Source organism: Microtus oregoni, unplaced genomic scaffold, assembly GCF_018167655.1.
Source record: "Microtus oregoni isolate MIOR12 unplaced genomic scaffold, Mior012 000021F_ref0000039, whole genome shotgun sequence".
Lineage (NCBI taxonomy): Eukaryota > Metazoa > Chordata > Mammalia > Rodentia > Cricetidae > Microtus > Microtus oregoni.
In genome coordinates, this window is record NW_024543080.1 from 38,600,139 (window position 1) to 38,616,480 (window position 16,342).

At 39.3% G+C, this 16,342-nt stretch overlaps 1 protein-coding gene across 3 annotated transcripts in view; it reads right to left on the bottom strand.

The window, feature by feature from the left end:
• The window catches only part of Tbc1d19 (TBC1 domain family member 19), a 116,933-nt gene extending 104,627 nt beyond the window's left edge, over window positions 1-12,306 (bottom strand). For all 3 annotated transcript variants that reach the window (XM_041671522.1, XM_041671523.1, XM_041671521.1), the window contains exon 1: window positions 12,105-12,306. In XM_041671522.1, the coding sequence (XP_041527456.1) occupies window positions 12,105-12,203 (99 nt within the window). In that variant the 5' untranslated portion in view covers window positions 12,204-12,306. The remainder of the gene's footprint in view (window positions 1-12,104) is intronic.
• Window positions 12,307-16,342: the final 4,036 nt, after the last annotated feature.

Consider the following 16,342-nt stretch of genomic DNA (forward strand, 5'->3'; position numbering starts at 1 on the left):
TAAAGGTATCTTGACTTCAGAATTTAGGTCTAAGAATATGTTGCCTTGGAAAAGAGGTTCTACTTTTGTTTCCCCAGAAGATGAGAACCTGTGGATTCCTTCCAGACTAATGTGGTTTGATGGAACAAGACCCCCTCTGAAAGGTCTCCATGAACCCTAAAAAAATCAACCAACAAACAGTAGGAAGCAGTTTGGAGAAAACAACACCCAAATTCCTACAATGATTGTTTGTAGGTGTTTGTTGTCATTTAAAGGGGATATGACATAGAGATGAATACTTTGCATTGGTATGGGTCTTGGTCTATTGGTACAAATTTAAGGTTGATTTGTTATACTGTTTCTATGTATTTCTGCTCTTATTAAGTTATTGTATTTGTGTAGTTCATTTAAAATGTAATGTATAATTAAGAAATATAGATTAATAGATAGTCCTCTATAATAATCAAACATTTAATTATGTTAGTTAGGTTTTTAGATATACAGATATATTTCAGTTATATAGGTAATCTTCAACATTTCAATGATCTACGAAATATGGTATTTAAAATGTTATAGAAACTTAAACTTGCCTTGTGGGAAGTCCAAGCTCCCCCCCATCCAGGTCTAGGAAGGTGTGCATCCAAATAGACTAGGCTCCCAAAAAGCCAGTACATGCAGTAGAATCAAAATCCAGTGTCATTATAATTGGCTTCTCAGTCCACCCTCATTATCAGCCACATTCAGAGAGTCCGGTTTGATGACATGCAATCTATCACATTCCCAAACTAAAGTATTACAGGAAATTGACAGATAAGTGGTTATAAATTGTTAGGATAAATCCAAAATTCCCTTATCACTAACATAGAAATCAGACTAGGGCTTTTGCCCCCAACGGCTCAAGTGTATGTCATGGTATTCCTTCTGCTTGGTGTACTGCACCCCAGCGGTAGGCTACAGTAGCAGCCTGGTGATATGTGTGCTTGTGCTTTCCCTGACCAACACCCTGCCTTGCACAACAGCTGCAGCCACATCCTCACTTTTGGGATGCATCAGACACAAACACACGGAAAGGCAGGCATTTACAGGAGCAATGCAGACTACGCACTAAACGTTTTTGGTGCTCAATGCGCTTGAGGAGTTATTTAACACAGCTGCTAAATTGTCTGTTTAAGGCTTGGATATAATAGAACACAGTTTAAAAAGCACTTAGGAGGCATAAGAATGGGTTTGGCACCAGAGAGCTGAAATTATCTCCCAGACTTACTTATTAATTTGATTAAACCATTTAACATCTCTGCATTTGTTTCTTTATTTAACAGGGGAGGGGGGGAAGCAAAACTAAGTTATTATGACAATCGAGGAAAAAATTATCAAAGTAATTCTTAAGCTATGTAGTTCAATATAAAGTAATGGTATGTTATAAAATAAGGTGTGCCCAGGTGGTCATAAACTGGATATCTTTAACAGATTTTCATGGAAGAAGATATAAGTCTTGGAGAAAGATGTTTTTTTTAAAGATCTACAGCCAGAACTTTAGTTTTTTTGAAACCCAATGCCTCTGGCTCACAAAAAGAACTAGAATATATTCCTCTAGCAAAACAGTGGATGGGAAACTCAGAGCTTGACCCTGGGTACACTCTTCATCCTTTCATGCTGATGGTGACATCACCCTTCTGCTGGTCTAAAAACACCATCTTTCTCTTTCCAGTGCACAGATGTGCAAACACACATGGACACATGCACACAGTCTTCTCCCACTAGAGTAGTCCTAAACTCAAAGTCTTAACTATGAACAATCTAAAGTTTCTGATCTTGGTGAATAAAGGAAACTGGAGAAGCAAAGCAGCAGCTGCAGCTGGGAGGGGAGCTGAGGCCACATGCTCCTGGAAGGGAAACCAGCACGCACTGCAGGGTGCACCAAAAGGGCTCCAACACCTCCACTTCTTACTATGTTCACATACCAATACCAGACTGTGATGTGGGATGTGATATCAATAAACTCTCCAGTCTCTAACATAAAAATGCATTGGTCCACCTTGAACTTGAGTCTGTTCCCTGCATATGATTCTGTAACATCATGTATGGTCAAATACTGGGTAATGAAGTCAAGGGATTGACACGTCATTGAACATCAAAAAGTAATATTCCTTAACACCACCATGGATATTACCCACAAATAATATTTTAGATATTGGGAAGTCATTAAACTCACAGTGGCAGGCACACTTTCCCAATGCCACATTTTTATTCAGAGCCTGAATTTCATCACTACACATAATGGCTTTACTGGCTTTCTTTGAAGGGACATGTTAGTTAATGTTACTTATTTTTTGATAAAGTGTCTTCCAAATATTTTTGAATGGTAACATGAATTCTGTGAATAACAGCACACATGAATACACATGAATTATAATACCTTTGACAGTTTCTGAACTGTTCCACTTTGGAAAATTCAATTCCATTTGCTTGTAACTCCTAAGTGCTTTTTTAATTATTTCTTTCTTTGCAGATTATAATTACATCATTACCCCTTTCCCTTCCTTGCTCCAATCCTTCCCATATACCTCTCCTTGCTGTTTTTCAAATTCATGGTCTCTTTCTTTATTAATAGCTGCTACATAAATATATATTCACATATTCTATATACATACAAATATATATATTCCTAAATATAACCTGCTCAGTCTATATGTTACTTGTAAGCATGTTTCCAGGGCTGACAACTTGGTACTGGATGATCATTTGGTGTGCTCTTCCCTGAGGAAAACCATCTCACCTGCTCCCAGCATTCTTCAGTTGCCTGTAGTTCTTTATGTAGGGCTGAGGCTTCCAGGGCTCAGTTTGTGCACAGCTTGTGGAATCACAGATGATCCCGTGGGATGTAAGAAGTAAAATCAAGAGGAGGAAGAGCCTCACCCCATCTCTCCTGATTAAAGAGGCATGAGTGTGCTCTAGAAACAATCCTGTGCCTTCCCCTCCTGAGAACACCTCAAGCCCTTGTGCTCTGTGTCGTCACTACCAACAATAACAATAACAACAATAATAGTAATAGTAGTAATACTCATCCAGAAACTTCCAACTCTCCAAAATGCCAGTCTCACCCAACCTAGACACCTTTACTTATCTAGAAAACTCCTGCACTTGGAAACTGGGTTTCATCTCCCCACCCTGAGTGCTACACAACTTCCTAACTCCCACCATTTCTTCTAAGAGCATTTATGCTCCATTCATCTGTATTGCTCTTGCAATAATTAATTGAGTCCTTTCTACATGCCAGTTTCTGGGCTTAAAAATAAAAAGAAGATATCTTCCCTTACTTTTGAAGATATCACATCATAATTAAAGACATAAAAATAAAAGTGAGAGATACAATTTAAAAAGATATTGCATTTCCCACAGTAATTCCCAGACATCCTTGTCATTAGCGTAATTGTTCTGGACTTCATCTAATTCCTCTCAAGAACCCCTTACTAACACTAATGAGAAGCTCAATGAAAACATGGTGAATTAGATTTCTCCATTTCTTCCTAATACTTCTGTGCCCATCTAAAACTGTAGCACAAATGCATTGCTGTAATCCTACAAATCGCAATGGTCACCCTGTAGCCAGGAGTAAGTGTTAATTTCAGGTTGGACGGTCTGGCACCCTGAACACTGTCTGTGCCTTACACTCTGCATGTGCCGTATAATTCCAGCCTGACTCTGGTTTCAGGATCCTTCCCTGGCCACCTTCGGCTGATACGCCCAAGCTGGCCCATTTTTCTGCCTACACGCTCGTCTCTACCTTTATTCTCCCGGTTGCCTCTTACTCCCTTTCCTAAGATCACCCTCAGTTCACTTTCGGACAGTTTTCTCCTCTCGCCCTTCCAGCCTGTTTGTACTAATCTAGGAATCCTACAGGACAGTTTCTCCTTTTTTAGATTACTTTTTATTGATTTTGTTGAGCTATACATTTTTCTCTGCTCCCCTCCATTTTTTCTCCCTTTCCCTTCTACCCTCTCCCAAGGTCCCTATACTCCCAATTTACTCAGGAGATCTTGTCTTTTTCTACTTCCCATGTAAGTCTCTCTTAGAGTCCTCATTGTTTTCTAGGTTCTCTGGGATTGTGATCTGTGGGCTGGTTTTCTTTGCTTTATGTTTAAAACCACTTATGAGTAAGTACATATGATAATTGTCTACATTTTCTAAGCAATTCAGTGATGACATACAACATAAGACACACTTTAACAAGCCAAATTCACATTGTAATATATATCTTGTATCTTAAATATAAATTCCATACAGGCAAGAGCTCTTGAAATTCTGTATACCCACTTTATAGAACTAAACATACAACAAAGGACAACATAAAATGGATAAGGATGACATCACTTCCTAATTCAGAATAAATAAGGGACCCTGAGTTGCTAATTTGTATATCAACTATAACAGTCCAATTATATATCTTCCCCAAATATATTCCAAACATTACCAAAGAATATGCCAAGAAAGATACATTATGTATACTGCTATTCCAGAGGACCCAAATTCAGTTCCTAGTGCCAACATCAGGTTGGTTACAACCACCTGTAACTCAAACTCCAGAGAGAGTTAGATGCCTCTAAACTACACAGGCAGCTGCATTCATAGACACACACACAAAATTATAAAAAATATTTTAAAATATTTTTAAAAGATAGAATTATTTTGCTCTAATCATGGCCCAGACTCATTTACTGGTATTAAGATGTTTGAGGGTTCTAGTCAGGACAATACCTATTACATATTCCTCTCTCCAATGCCTATCTTGTTTCAGGCCCCTTCCTGTTATAATTCTATAATTTAAAATTAAAAATTGAACAAGACATATTAAATGCTTACTGGAATAAAAAACAACATTCCAGGGCTTTACATAACATTGATTTTAATCACAATAAAATAAAGCAACAATACTAGTGCTGTGCTGGACATCATTTGAGATGAGACTGTCACCCCGACATCTAGAGAATGGAGGGGAAATCTCCATTCTGATTTAGACTAGCTTCAAGAATATTCAGAAAACAAAAAAAATGTAGCCAGTTTACTAGTTAAAAGGATATATTAAAACACAATTGCTGGCTAATTATATATGCAAAAGGCAAAAGATTTCAAGGAGAAAAATCTAAAAATCTATTAAAATTTAGCTTTTAAACATCTATGCAATTTATTTTTCTATGTAAGGCAATCTACCAATTTCCGTGAACACCTAAACAGAAAACTTGAGGTAATCCGAAGATGTACCAGCAGAAAAGTATACTAACTAAATGTAAAAGACACATCAGATTCAGTCAGCTGTTCAAAAGCACTCTAGCAAGGCTAACTGAAGGAATAAACAAGGGTGCAAGGCAAAGTACTATACTGAACACTGAGACAACAAAGGGCGCTGGATGAAAAAACACTGTCTCATTTGTACCTTTACAAGAGCTAGTTCCAGGACAGGAACCAAAAAGCTACGGAGAAACCCTGTCTCGGAAAATCAAAAAAAAAAAAAAATAGGATTGCCATTTTTATTACATTGATCCTACCTATTCAAGAGCATGGGCCTTCCTTACATTTTCTGGTATCTTCATTAATTTCTTTCTTCAAAGACTTAAAGGTCTTGTTGAACAAGTCTTTTACTCCCTTGGTTAGTGTTACCCCAAGATATTTTATGTTATTTGTGGCTATTGTGAAGGATGATGCTTCTCTGATTTCTTTCTCAGCTTCTTTATCATTTGTATTTAGAAGGATTACTGATTTTTTTTTAGTTGATCTTGTATCCTGCCACATTATTGAAGGTGTTGTTTATCAGCTGTAAGAGTTCCCTAGTAGAGTTTTGGGGGTCACTGATGAATACTATCATATCATCTGCAGATAGCAATAGCAAAAGTTTGACTTCTTCTTTTCCGATTGAATTCCCTTGATCTCCTTTTGTTGTCTTATTGCTCTGGCCAGAACCTCCAGAACTATGTTGAATAGAAAAGGAGAGGTGGACAGCATTGTCTTGATCCTAATTTTAGAGGAATCGCTTTGAGTTTTTTGATTAAGGGAGCTATTATGGGGCTAGCAAGAAACCTAGCACTAGAGAAATTCCCAAGAATCCACAAAGATGACGCCAGCTAAGACTCTAAGAGGAAAGGGGGCCCAAACTAGCCCTGCCCTGTAGTCAGACTGATGAGTATCTTAAATGTCACCATAGAACCTTCATCAAGCAACTGATGGAAAACAGGCAGAGACCCACAGCGGAGCACTAGGCTGAGCTCCCAAAGTCCTGTTGAAGAGTTCCCAAAGTCCAGTTGAAGAGTGGGAGGAATGAGAATATGAGCAAAGAAGTCAAGACCATGAAACAGTTTACCTGAGCTAGTGGGAGGTCAGCAACTCCAGCCGGATGGGGAAGAAACCAGTATAGGTACAAACTAGTCCCTCTGAATGAGGGTGGCAGATGTATGGCTGGGGCAGACTATAGGGCCACTGGCAGTCACACCAGGATTTATCCCTACTGCATTTACTGGCTTTTTGGGAGCCCATTCTCTTTAGATGGATTCCTTGCTTAGCCTAGATATAGTAGGGAGGGCCTTGGACCTGCCCCCAAAGCAATGTACCTTACCCTCTCTGAGGAGTGGATTGGGGATGAAATTGGGGGAAAAGGTGGAGGGAATAGGAGGAAGGGAGGGAGTAGGAACTGGGATTGATATGTAAAATGAAAAAAGATAGTGTGTTGGTTTTTTTTTTTAAAAAAAAAACAGGTTTCCTTTTATAAACCACTCACTTATAAGTGTGAGATACGTTATCTTGTTCAGGCCTCAAAAACGGGATGAAAATGTGCAAAGTGGATGGAGAAACTATGAGCTGGTTAATACGCTCGTCTAGAACAAAGAGCGGAGATTCTGTGTGTGTGTGTGTGTGTGTGTGTGTGTGTGTGTGTGTGAGAGAGAGAGAGAGAGAGAGAGAGAGAGAGAGAGAGAGAGAGAAGCATTGGTGAGTAAACAGGAATTAGAAAACGCTGAGAGAGTAAGCAACTCCACAACAGTCACACTTCCTCTGGGACTGTAAGCCTAATAGGAAGGTCATGAGCTTGAGAATCACAACCAGCTCAGCACAAGGCCATGCAGGAGTGCCAAAAACACACAAAGAAATAAGTAAGACTTTGTGAGTACTAAATGCTAGGCCAGTTTTATCCTCAACAACTGGGACTCTGTAGTATGGATGGCTATAAACCTAAACACAAAAAGTCACCAAGAAGGTATATTGGCAGTCTAACAAGTAAAAAATTAAAATTTTAGACCCACAGAATACATCAGATCTTTTGTTGAAAACCTAGGAGAATCAGGAAAGAACCAAGGGAAGGTTGATCTTAAATAAACTCAGCCTTGACTCAACACATTCTCAAATGGTATTAAAATGGGTAACTAGTCCCAAGACTGACTCATGTGGGAAGGTGACAAAGATGCTGTCATTTGGAGGCTGTATTTTAATTTGTACAGAATGCAAAGCTTTCAGTAAAGGCATGCTGCTGTCTGACTGACACCACACAAACAAAGGCAAGAGGAATAAAAAGGCTACAAAAACCTTCGTGAGTAATCTAAATAACAGCTTTAATGGAGAGGGGTCATTACAGTTACGAAGGACCCAGTGCCTAGCATCACACATACATAGGAAAATGATTATAAAAATCCAGGAAAACAGACTCAGAACTTGCTTCTATAAACAATAGTCACCTGAAAGAGCTGGCAACAAGACTCAGCAGTTAAGAGCGCTCGCTGATCTTCCCAAAAGTTTGGTTCCCAAAACCCAGACCCAGTGACTCACAATACCTAATTTAACTCCATCTTCAGGGGACCTCATCTCTTATTCTGACCTCTACCTGTACACACACACACGGCAAACACACACACACACACACACACACACACACATACACACACACACACACACATTAAAAATAAATCTTTAAAGGAGAATCGCCTGGAAATTTTAGAACTGAAAAATATAATATATGCACAAGAACTCATTAAGGGTATTTATCAGAGAAAAGAAACAGCACAAAACAGGATGAATGAATTAGAAGGTCCAAAGGAAATCGTAAAGAAAGGGGAGAGTTACAAAAAAAGTATTAGAGACACACTGAGCCACGAGGCCTACTGTAGAACCAAGGAACAGGGGGTAAAACATGTGTTTGAAAAGATGCCATCCAGATGATTTTCCAAACTCGTATTGGGCTTAAACAACCTCCAGACCCTGTCTTACTTAGGGTTACCATTGCTGTGATGCACACCATAACCAAAATCAACTTGAGAAGGAAAGAGCTTATTTGGCTTACATTTCCACATTGCTGTTCATCAGTGAAGAAACTCAGGACTGGAACTCAAACAGTATCCTCGAGGCAGGGAACTAATGCAGAGGCTATGGAGGAGTGCTGCTTACTGGCTGGCTCTCCATGGCTTGCTCAACCTACTTTCTCACAGAACCCAGGACCACCAGCACAGATGTAACACTAGCCGCAATGGCCAAGGCCCTTCCCCATCAATCACTAATTCATAAAAAAAATTGCTTAATGGAGGCATTTTCTTAACCAACACTCCCTCCTCTCAGATGACTATAGCTTGTGCCAAACTAACATAAGACTACCCAGCACACTCCAAACAGAGTAAATGATCATCAATAATAATATAAAAACAATAATACTTTAACAATGTACATCTTAACAAGTCTGCTGAGATCCCCCAAACAGAAAGAAAATGGTAAAAGTCCCCAGGTAGGGGCAGGCAACATATATTTGATTTAGTGATGACAAATTCTCAACAGAAACCACAAAAGAAAAAGACAACGGGTAACACCTCAAATACACTGCAAGAAAACCATTTGCATCTTAGAAAGCCACATGCACAAGAAGTATCCTTTAAACTGAAGATAAATAAACACTACCAGAAGGATAAAAACCAAGAAATTAGAAACTCAGGGAATAACTCATAGCAGAATGCAAGCAAAGACTCTGGATCAATCCCAGACCCTAGCAGTTCAGGCCCGATGCAAAAGCTAGCAATTTGCTCTAGAAAATCACACACACAAAAAAATGTTATGTCATTAGGAACCCAAAAACTAACACAATGAGTTATCACACCGCATACCAGATAACAAATGACAGACAAAAAAGACTGGAGAAAACATGAGACAATGGGAATTTTCATCCACTGGGAAGACCAGTTGTCACTTTCTTGCAAATTAACCATAATCTTATTGCACAACCCACCAATCACTGCTCTTGGTATTGTTAAAATTTGAAAATTGATGTCTATACCTGAAGCATAATTATGAACTATTTATAGAAACTTCATACATAGCAGCCAAAACAAGAGACACTAGGAAGTGATGCATTATTGGTAAGGAAGAGCCGCCAGTAAAGAGACCACACTGTGTAGGTGTGATGGTATGATGTTCTCAAAAGGAAAGTTTAGAGACAGAAAACGGTAGTGCTAGATGGAGTCTGGGCACTCAGGACAAGGGAGGAATGCACAGTATGGTAAGGCACATGGATTTTTACATGTTACATATTTCTGAAAGCTCTGGAGCTGTACAGCAAGAAGAATGGGTCCCTGTGTGAACTACAGAATCTAGTAATAGGGAATCAGTCTTAGTTATCGGTGAGAGATGCGCCACTCACCGGTGAGACATAATCCAATAAAGGGAGCCACTTGGAAGGTAAGAGAAGTGATGGGGAACTCTCTACTTTCCACTCAATTTTTACACAAACCAGAAGCTATTCTAAAACAAAGTGTGTTGATTAAAAAGATTAACTTCCCAAACAGAAAACCCTAAACACAGGCTATATATTGCAGAACTCTCCCCCATGATTAAAAAATAAAATAAAATTTCTTAACACTTGCAGAATGTAGCAAGGGAAAAAGGTGGTAACACTCTCTTACTCATTCTATGAGGCTAGAACACCTTTATATAAGACTTGACAAGCACATGAGAAAAACAATGGTCCAGCAATTTTTCTCATGACATAGCTGAACTCCTTAACACTCGTATCTGAGATTGTACCAGCTCCGTCTTAGAAAGCCACTGAGACACAGCATCACTCACAGACAACAATGAGAAAAATATATATTGTTTATAAAGTCATAACAATTTTGCCTTTAAAATTTGGTTGTGACAAAGAGAGACATATCAATAAATAAATGTGACAAAATACAGTATACAATAAATTTATATATCAAGTATCAGACTACAAAGAATTTTGTACGGTATAAGAAATGGCAAGAGATTTGTGCAAAATTTTACCAAATTTTACAGACCAAATAGGAATTCATTTGACTGAAAATAATAGAGGCAGAAATGGAAAGTAGTTTCCAGACTGAACAAGGGTAGAGGTGGCAAACCCAGCACTATAGGTGTTCTACCGTAGCAAAAACCATAACCGGGACTTTTAAAAGTTATTAGAATTTCTTGAAAATAACAGTTAGATTACAACCACGGTTTTGACCCCAACACAGGAATAGTGAATGATTTCATTATCCAATTGTTACCAATAACAGGTCATTTGGAATAAAATCATAACTTTTGAATCCACTCTGACTACCCCGCCCCACAAGAAAATCTGAAACTGTTAAGAAAACAAAATGAACCAGATTCTAAGCAAGGTCATCCAAGGTCAAACAGTCTCAAAATATTTGGCCTTTGGCAGAGCAGGGGGGAAATGGAGGGTGACCCATGGGGCAAGGGCAATCAACTACTAAACATACAGACTGATTTCTCCCCACTTTTGTTTTTAATTGTCGCATTTTTCTATTTTAATTAAAAAATTTCAGACCATATATTTTGATCATGTTTCCCACCCCCTTGCCCCTCAGACCCTACCTAACTACCCACCCAATGTTATGTTCTTTCTCTCACACTCAAAAACAAAAAGACCACAAAAATAAAAATAAAGTAGCAAAAAATCAATAAGACAAAAATGTCAAAGTGAAACAGAGAGTCTACCAAAAAAATCCATTGAGTTCATTTTGTACTAGTTAACTACTCCTGGGGACTGCTCTGGAGCTTGGTTGATATACCTAGTGACAATCTACTGTAAAAACTGATTTTCTCCTTGCCAGTCCCAGATAGCACCTTGGTTAGAGGTGGGAAAATGTATCCACTTTCCCCTCTCAGTGAAGCGACTCCATCTGACTTGACTGTGTACAAGTATTGTACATGTTACCGGTCTCTGTGAGTTCATATGTGCATCAGTCCTGTTGTGTCTGGAAGAACCCTTTTCCTTAGAATCAGCCATCTCTTAAGGATCTTACAATCTTTCTTTTCCACAAAATTTAAATAAGTAACGTAATATAAATGTTCTCCATCCTGGAGTTAAACTAGAAATCAACAAAAGAAAGGTATTAGAAAAGTCTCCGAAAATTTAAAAACTAAACAGTGCATGGATCAAAGATAGTCACACAAGATATATATTGACATTACCCATAACCTCTAAACAACCTAAATATCCACCAGGTAAGTACTAAATAGAGAAATTAATGTTGGAGCTTCCAAATATTATTCAGCAATTAAAAGGAACAGAAGTACTGAAATATCAACAGTATGGATGAACCCCTAAAGCCTAACGCTGACAGAAGCACCCACAAAAGTTTACACACTGTATGATTCCATTTAGGTGACATTCTCATATAGTAAAGATCTCCGGGCCATTCAATGTACTCTCAGTGTCTAGTCTGTTTGAATGTTTTGAATAAATGCTAGGTGGGAGCATCGTAAATCACTGCAGGGAGAGTAAAGTGCAACAAAGTGACATTTTAAAAATTGCACATTGGGCCCAAATCCACCCACGAGACAGTAAAAGAGAAGGAAGGCATGCCACTCAGTGAGTACAACAGCTTAAGAGAATAGGTCCCTTAAATGACTACATTCCCTGGGCTGAAGAAAGGCGTGATGTGCCCCACCCATCTTTAATAAAATCCAATCGCACCACTCAGGGGTGTGAGCAAACCAAGGTGAGGAGCTCAAGGAGGGGTTTAAGACATCAAAAGGGGTGGGAAGAGCAGTCAGCTCTGGTTTGGGTGAAGGCGGTGTGGTAGACAGGACGTCCTGCGGCCCGCCGGTCTCCATAGCTTCCCATCAGCCCCGCTTACCCAGGCCTGCCGTTCCAGCTGAGCGTACAAATTGGAGCCCTTGAGTTTCTGGACTATCTGGGCGATGACGAGAGACAGGTCCGACTCCTCCTGCAACATTTCCCCAGCCCTAGCCCGCCCAGCCGCGGGGACAGCCGCTGGCAGGGAAAGAATGCGCTGCAGGGTCCCACTCCCGGCCGCTGACACTTCTCCCGGACCTTTTTTACACTGGGACTCCTCCAGCGGGCGTTGCCAGGCAACTGCTGGGCCTTGTGTCCGTCCCTTTCTGGTCCCCTCCGCATCTGAAAGGCCTAGCACTTGAGTTCCGGGACCAAAAAGAGTCCAGGGCCAGGAGAAGGATTTCATTTCATTGTTCCTGTTCAGTCTGATCAAAAACCCAGAACAAAAGCTTGTTCATAGGCAGCCACAAAGTTACAAGTGCACACAAAAATACCCGGGAACGCGCTGTGTGTGTGTGTGTGTGTGTTGAAATTTCGTTGGACTCTATATAATATAGGTTCATAACTCTTCCACCAGTCTTCAGAATATGCCGGTGAATGCAATTGCTCCTGATCACACCCAAGAATTGTGGGCTCTGACACTAGCTGTCGCACTTCAACGAGGTGCTTAAATTTCAGAATTCAAGTTTACACCAGTTGACAGGATGTTTTGATGGTTGGGTGAGGTAAGAAACAATGCATGAAATTGCACTTTTGTTTCCTTTTCCACTGTTTCTTATTCTCTAGAGTCATATCCTAAGATTAGTCTCATTACAGATAGAAATTAACCAACAAACATAACTAGTACTTTTTTTTTAACATTCTTAAAACAAAGATGACTAAGATACTGAACTGGTCTTCAAGAAATTTACAGTCTAGATATCTTCTCTTCCATGTGTTCATTCAGTCCTTTAGTCACGGTTCAACTTTCAGTTTATCAAACAGCTACATACGAGGAACAGTTTAAGCACAAATATTTAATAAAATGCAGTTCTTATCCTCAAGGAAATATATGAAAGACATTTATAATTAGAAGTAACTGATTTAACTAATCAAATGTCAACCCAAAGGCCATTGATAACTCAACAGAAGTCCTAAGGTATAATTACACATTAGAATAATATTACTAGAGTAATTAAAGATTATTTTCAGTTGTGTGTGTGCACATATATTTTTTAAGCAAGGCAGAAGTAGTATTTCAGGGAAAACAGCGTGAGACTGCTGAAAAGGATGCTCTGATCTAATTACATCAAACTTTAATGTCCTTAAGAATCATGAGAGATTTTGCTAAATCGAATGTGGTTTCTGATTCAATGAGCCCCTAGTGGGATCTGGTAATTTTAATTGCTGACAAGGCCCTGGAGATTGTAACGTTTGTGATCCAAAAGCTAAACTCTAAATAGGAAAGACATTGCACACATGCTGTCTGTTTACATCCTGGCATTTGTCACACCATCACAGAGATACTGTGAAGATAGGCGCAGACTCTCAAAAATCCACCTGTTCTACATAGTTTAGGGAAACAACTCTGAAAGAGCCAGGCAGGAAAGAGATAGAGTACTTTCTTTGCTTTTCTTTTCATTTCTTTTCTTTCTTTCTTTCTTGTTTGTTTTGGGGCTTTGGTTTTTGGTTTATTCGAGACAGGGTCTCCCTGTGTAGCTTTGGTGACTGTCCTGGAACTTGCTCTGTAGACCAGACTGACCTCCAACTCACAGAGATCCACCTGCCTCTGCCTTCTGAGTGCTGGGATTGAAGGCATGCATCACCACCGCCAGCTCTTTGTTTCTTTACAAAACATTTTCCCACAACTCAGAGTGTCTCAGACCTGTGGATGACTCGATCTTAATTCTTTGTAGCCCCTCCAAGGTGATACCCTACCTGTTCATGAACTCTCACAGCAACCTGACTTTGAATAACAATAAAATATCCATAATAAAATCTGCTTTGATGTTAAGAATAAGGGAATGATAATGAAAGGCGTAACTGTGCTTGCCTGGGTTTGGAAGTGTCTTGGAGCAAAAAAGCAAGACTCACATTCAGAAAACATTCTCGCTCTCTTCCTAGCGTGTGCCCTAAGAACGACATGACTTCCTTTCCCATCAGAATGTCAGGTTTCACCCGAAAAATAAGGAAAATACCACCCTGGTGAATATTCTGAGAGAAAGAGCGCCTATTTTAATGAATAAGATATTAGAAATGAAATAATTGGGTAAAATAATATCCCATAATATTGACAGGTAAATATTGAAAGTAGCTAAACATACAAGAAATGTGCACGTGTCCAGCAAGTGTTTGTGCAGATATCGGCTTTCTGCTGCTTCTGAGAGAACAATTTTCAGGCTTAAAGCAACAATCAAGAAGTTTACATTTGATTTTCTAATCCTACACAGGGAAAATAAACCCTTAATCATAACACTAAAAATTGTTTCTTACTGACACAGAAGCAGGTGTGTTGGAGTGTGATTCAATTCTACACTGCCCTCTGCTCTCTTTTTCCAATTCAATTTGGCAAGACCTTTCAAAGCACCTGCTTCGGGCTAGGAATGGCAAGAAATACAAAGATAAATAAAACTGTCTCTTCTCTCAAGGAATTCTCAGTCCCTGGGGATGATGTAGTCGGAATGCAAAAAGCTCAAATGAAGATAGACGCTGTGTGCATGCACATTTTATTGTATTCGGGTCCCTGCTCAACAGTTAAGAGGAAAAGTCTCATCTCCAGTTTTCAGTAGAGGATTTGAACTCAAAATCCTTGTTGTACCCACAATGAGCAGAGACTGAGAAAATGCTCTGCTTTTACAGTTGAGACCAGACCCTGACTCAGTCTAATAAGTGAATAACAGTCCAACCTCACCTGAGTGCCTACAGCTATCCAAACAGAGTCAGAAATAAAATAGTCACAGAGACAGCTCCTGAAATGCTCTTGGACTCTGAGGAATGGTGCTCCTGAATCAGCAGATTTGGGTCTTTGGGCCCCGCCCATCTCTCTCAGACATGCTCAGCTTTGTTGTACTTTGCTGAGAAGTCATTGAGGCACACACCCCAGGGGTATTGGGAAGCACCTTTCTTTATTCACGTGAGTGTGGTTTCCATACACTCTACTGTCTACACTGGGAATTATTTCCACTTGCTTTAAAAGAAGATGCTAATTTTAGCTTGTTGTATTACAGAATAAATTGAACTATAGGCTGCCAGGAATTGACTTAAAAGATAAAAAAAAATCCAAGCACAGGTATTTCATGTTATCACAAATGCCACACACCTCACTGACTTTGGGAACAAATAAGTTTATGATAATTGTTGGGTCCAGGGGGGTCGTACAGACCACCAAAGTCTAATAAACCAGAAGTAAACGTTATTCTAGAAACCAGAATCCAGGAAAAAATAATAAAAAATCTCCATTGGTCACAAAAAGCTTATCATCTAGCTGAAACCACAGCCAGAGATGGCAAAGGCCAGTTTCTAAACCCACCTTTTTACAGTAGGGGCACCAAGCATTAGGTCTGAACAAAGGAATTTTTACAATCTCAAGGTAAAACTCAGATACAGACTGTCTTACTTTACAATCTCTGTTAACAGAGTTTTTCAGTTAAACTAGTGTTTGTACTTAATCCATTGTCTTTCTTGGTACTTCCAGATAGTGTTTGCTGAAGCCCTCTGCTCTCCCCTTTGGTAATGTCAGTTTCACATAGCAGGGATAATGCGTAACCCAGAGGTCATATATCCTAAAAGTTGATTCAGCTCATATCCTACACTAGCTCTCAGTTTTCAAAGAGATGCTTTCACCTTGTAAATAGAGTTAGGGGTTGTAAAGTGGAGTAACCCACTGTTAACAGTTAATCCTTAAGCTACTAAGAAAGCTGCTGACAGTCTGTTCGCATTCTCCTAGACTTACAACTTTGTATTTATTTCTACATTCTTACTTCTGGAATCTACATTTTTATATTCTTATTCTTGGACCCTTCAATAATATCCATTACCTATCAATGGGTTGATTCTGCTACAGAGGTTTGATATGTGGTTCAAATGATGTCAGATAAAGGCGGCTTTGTGATGGGAATGTTCATAAACAAGCATCCCTGGGTGAGTCTTGTACTAATCAGTCCTATACAGACTATACTTAAGAGGTAGATACTATACAGGTTCAAACCCGCTTACACATAGCTCACTTAGAATTTACATTAAAAAATCTACATTATTTATTTATGTGACATGTTTCTCAGTATCATGATGATATTTTAAAAGCAAAACAAAAGGAAGGAA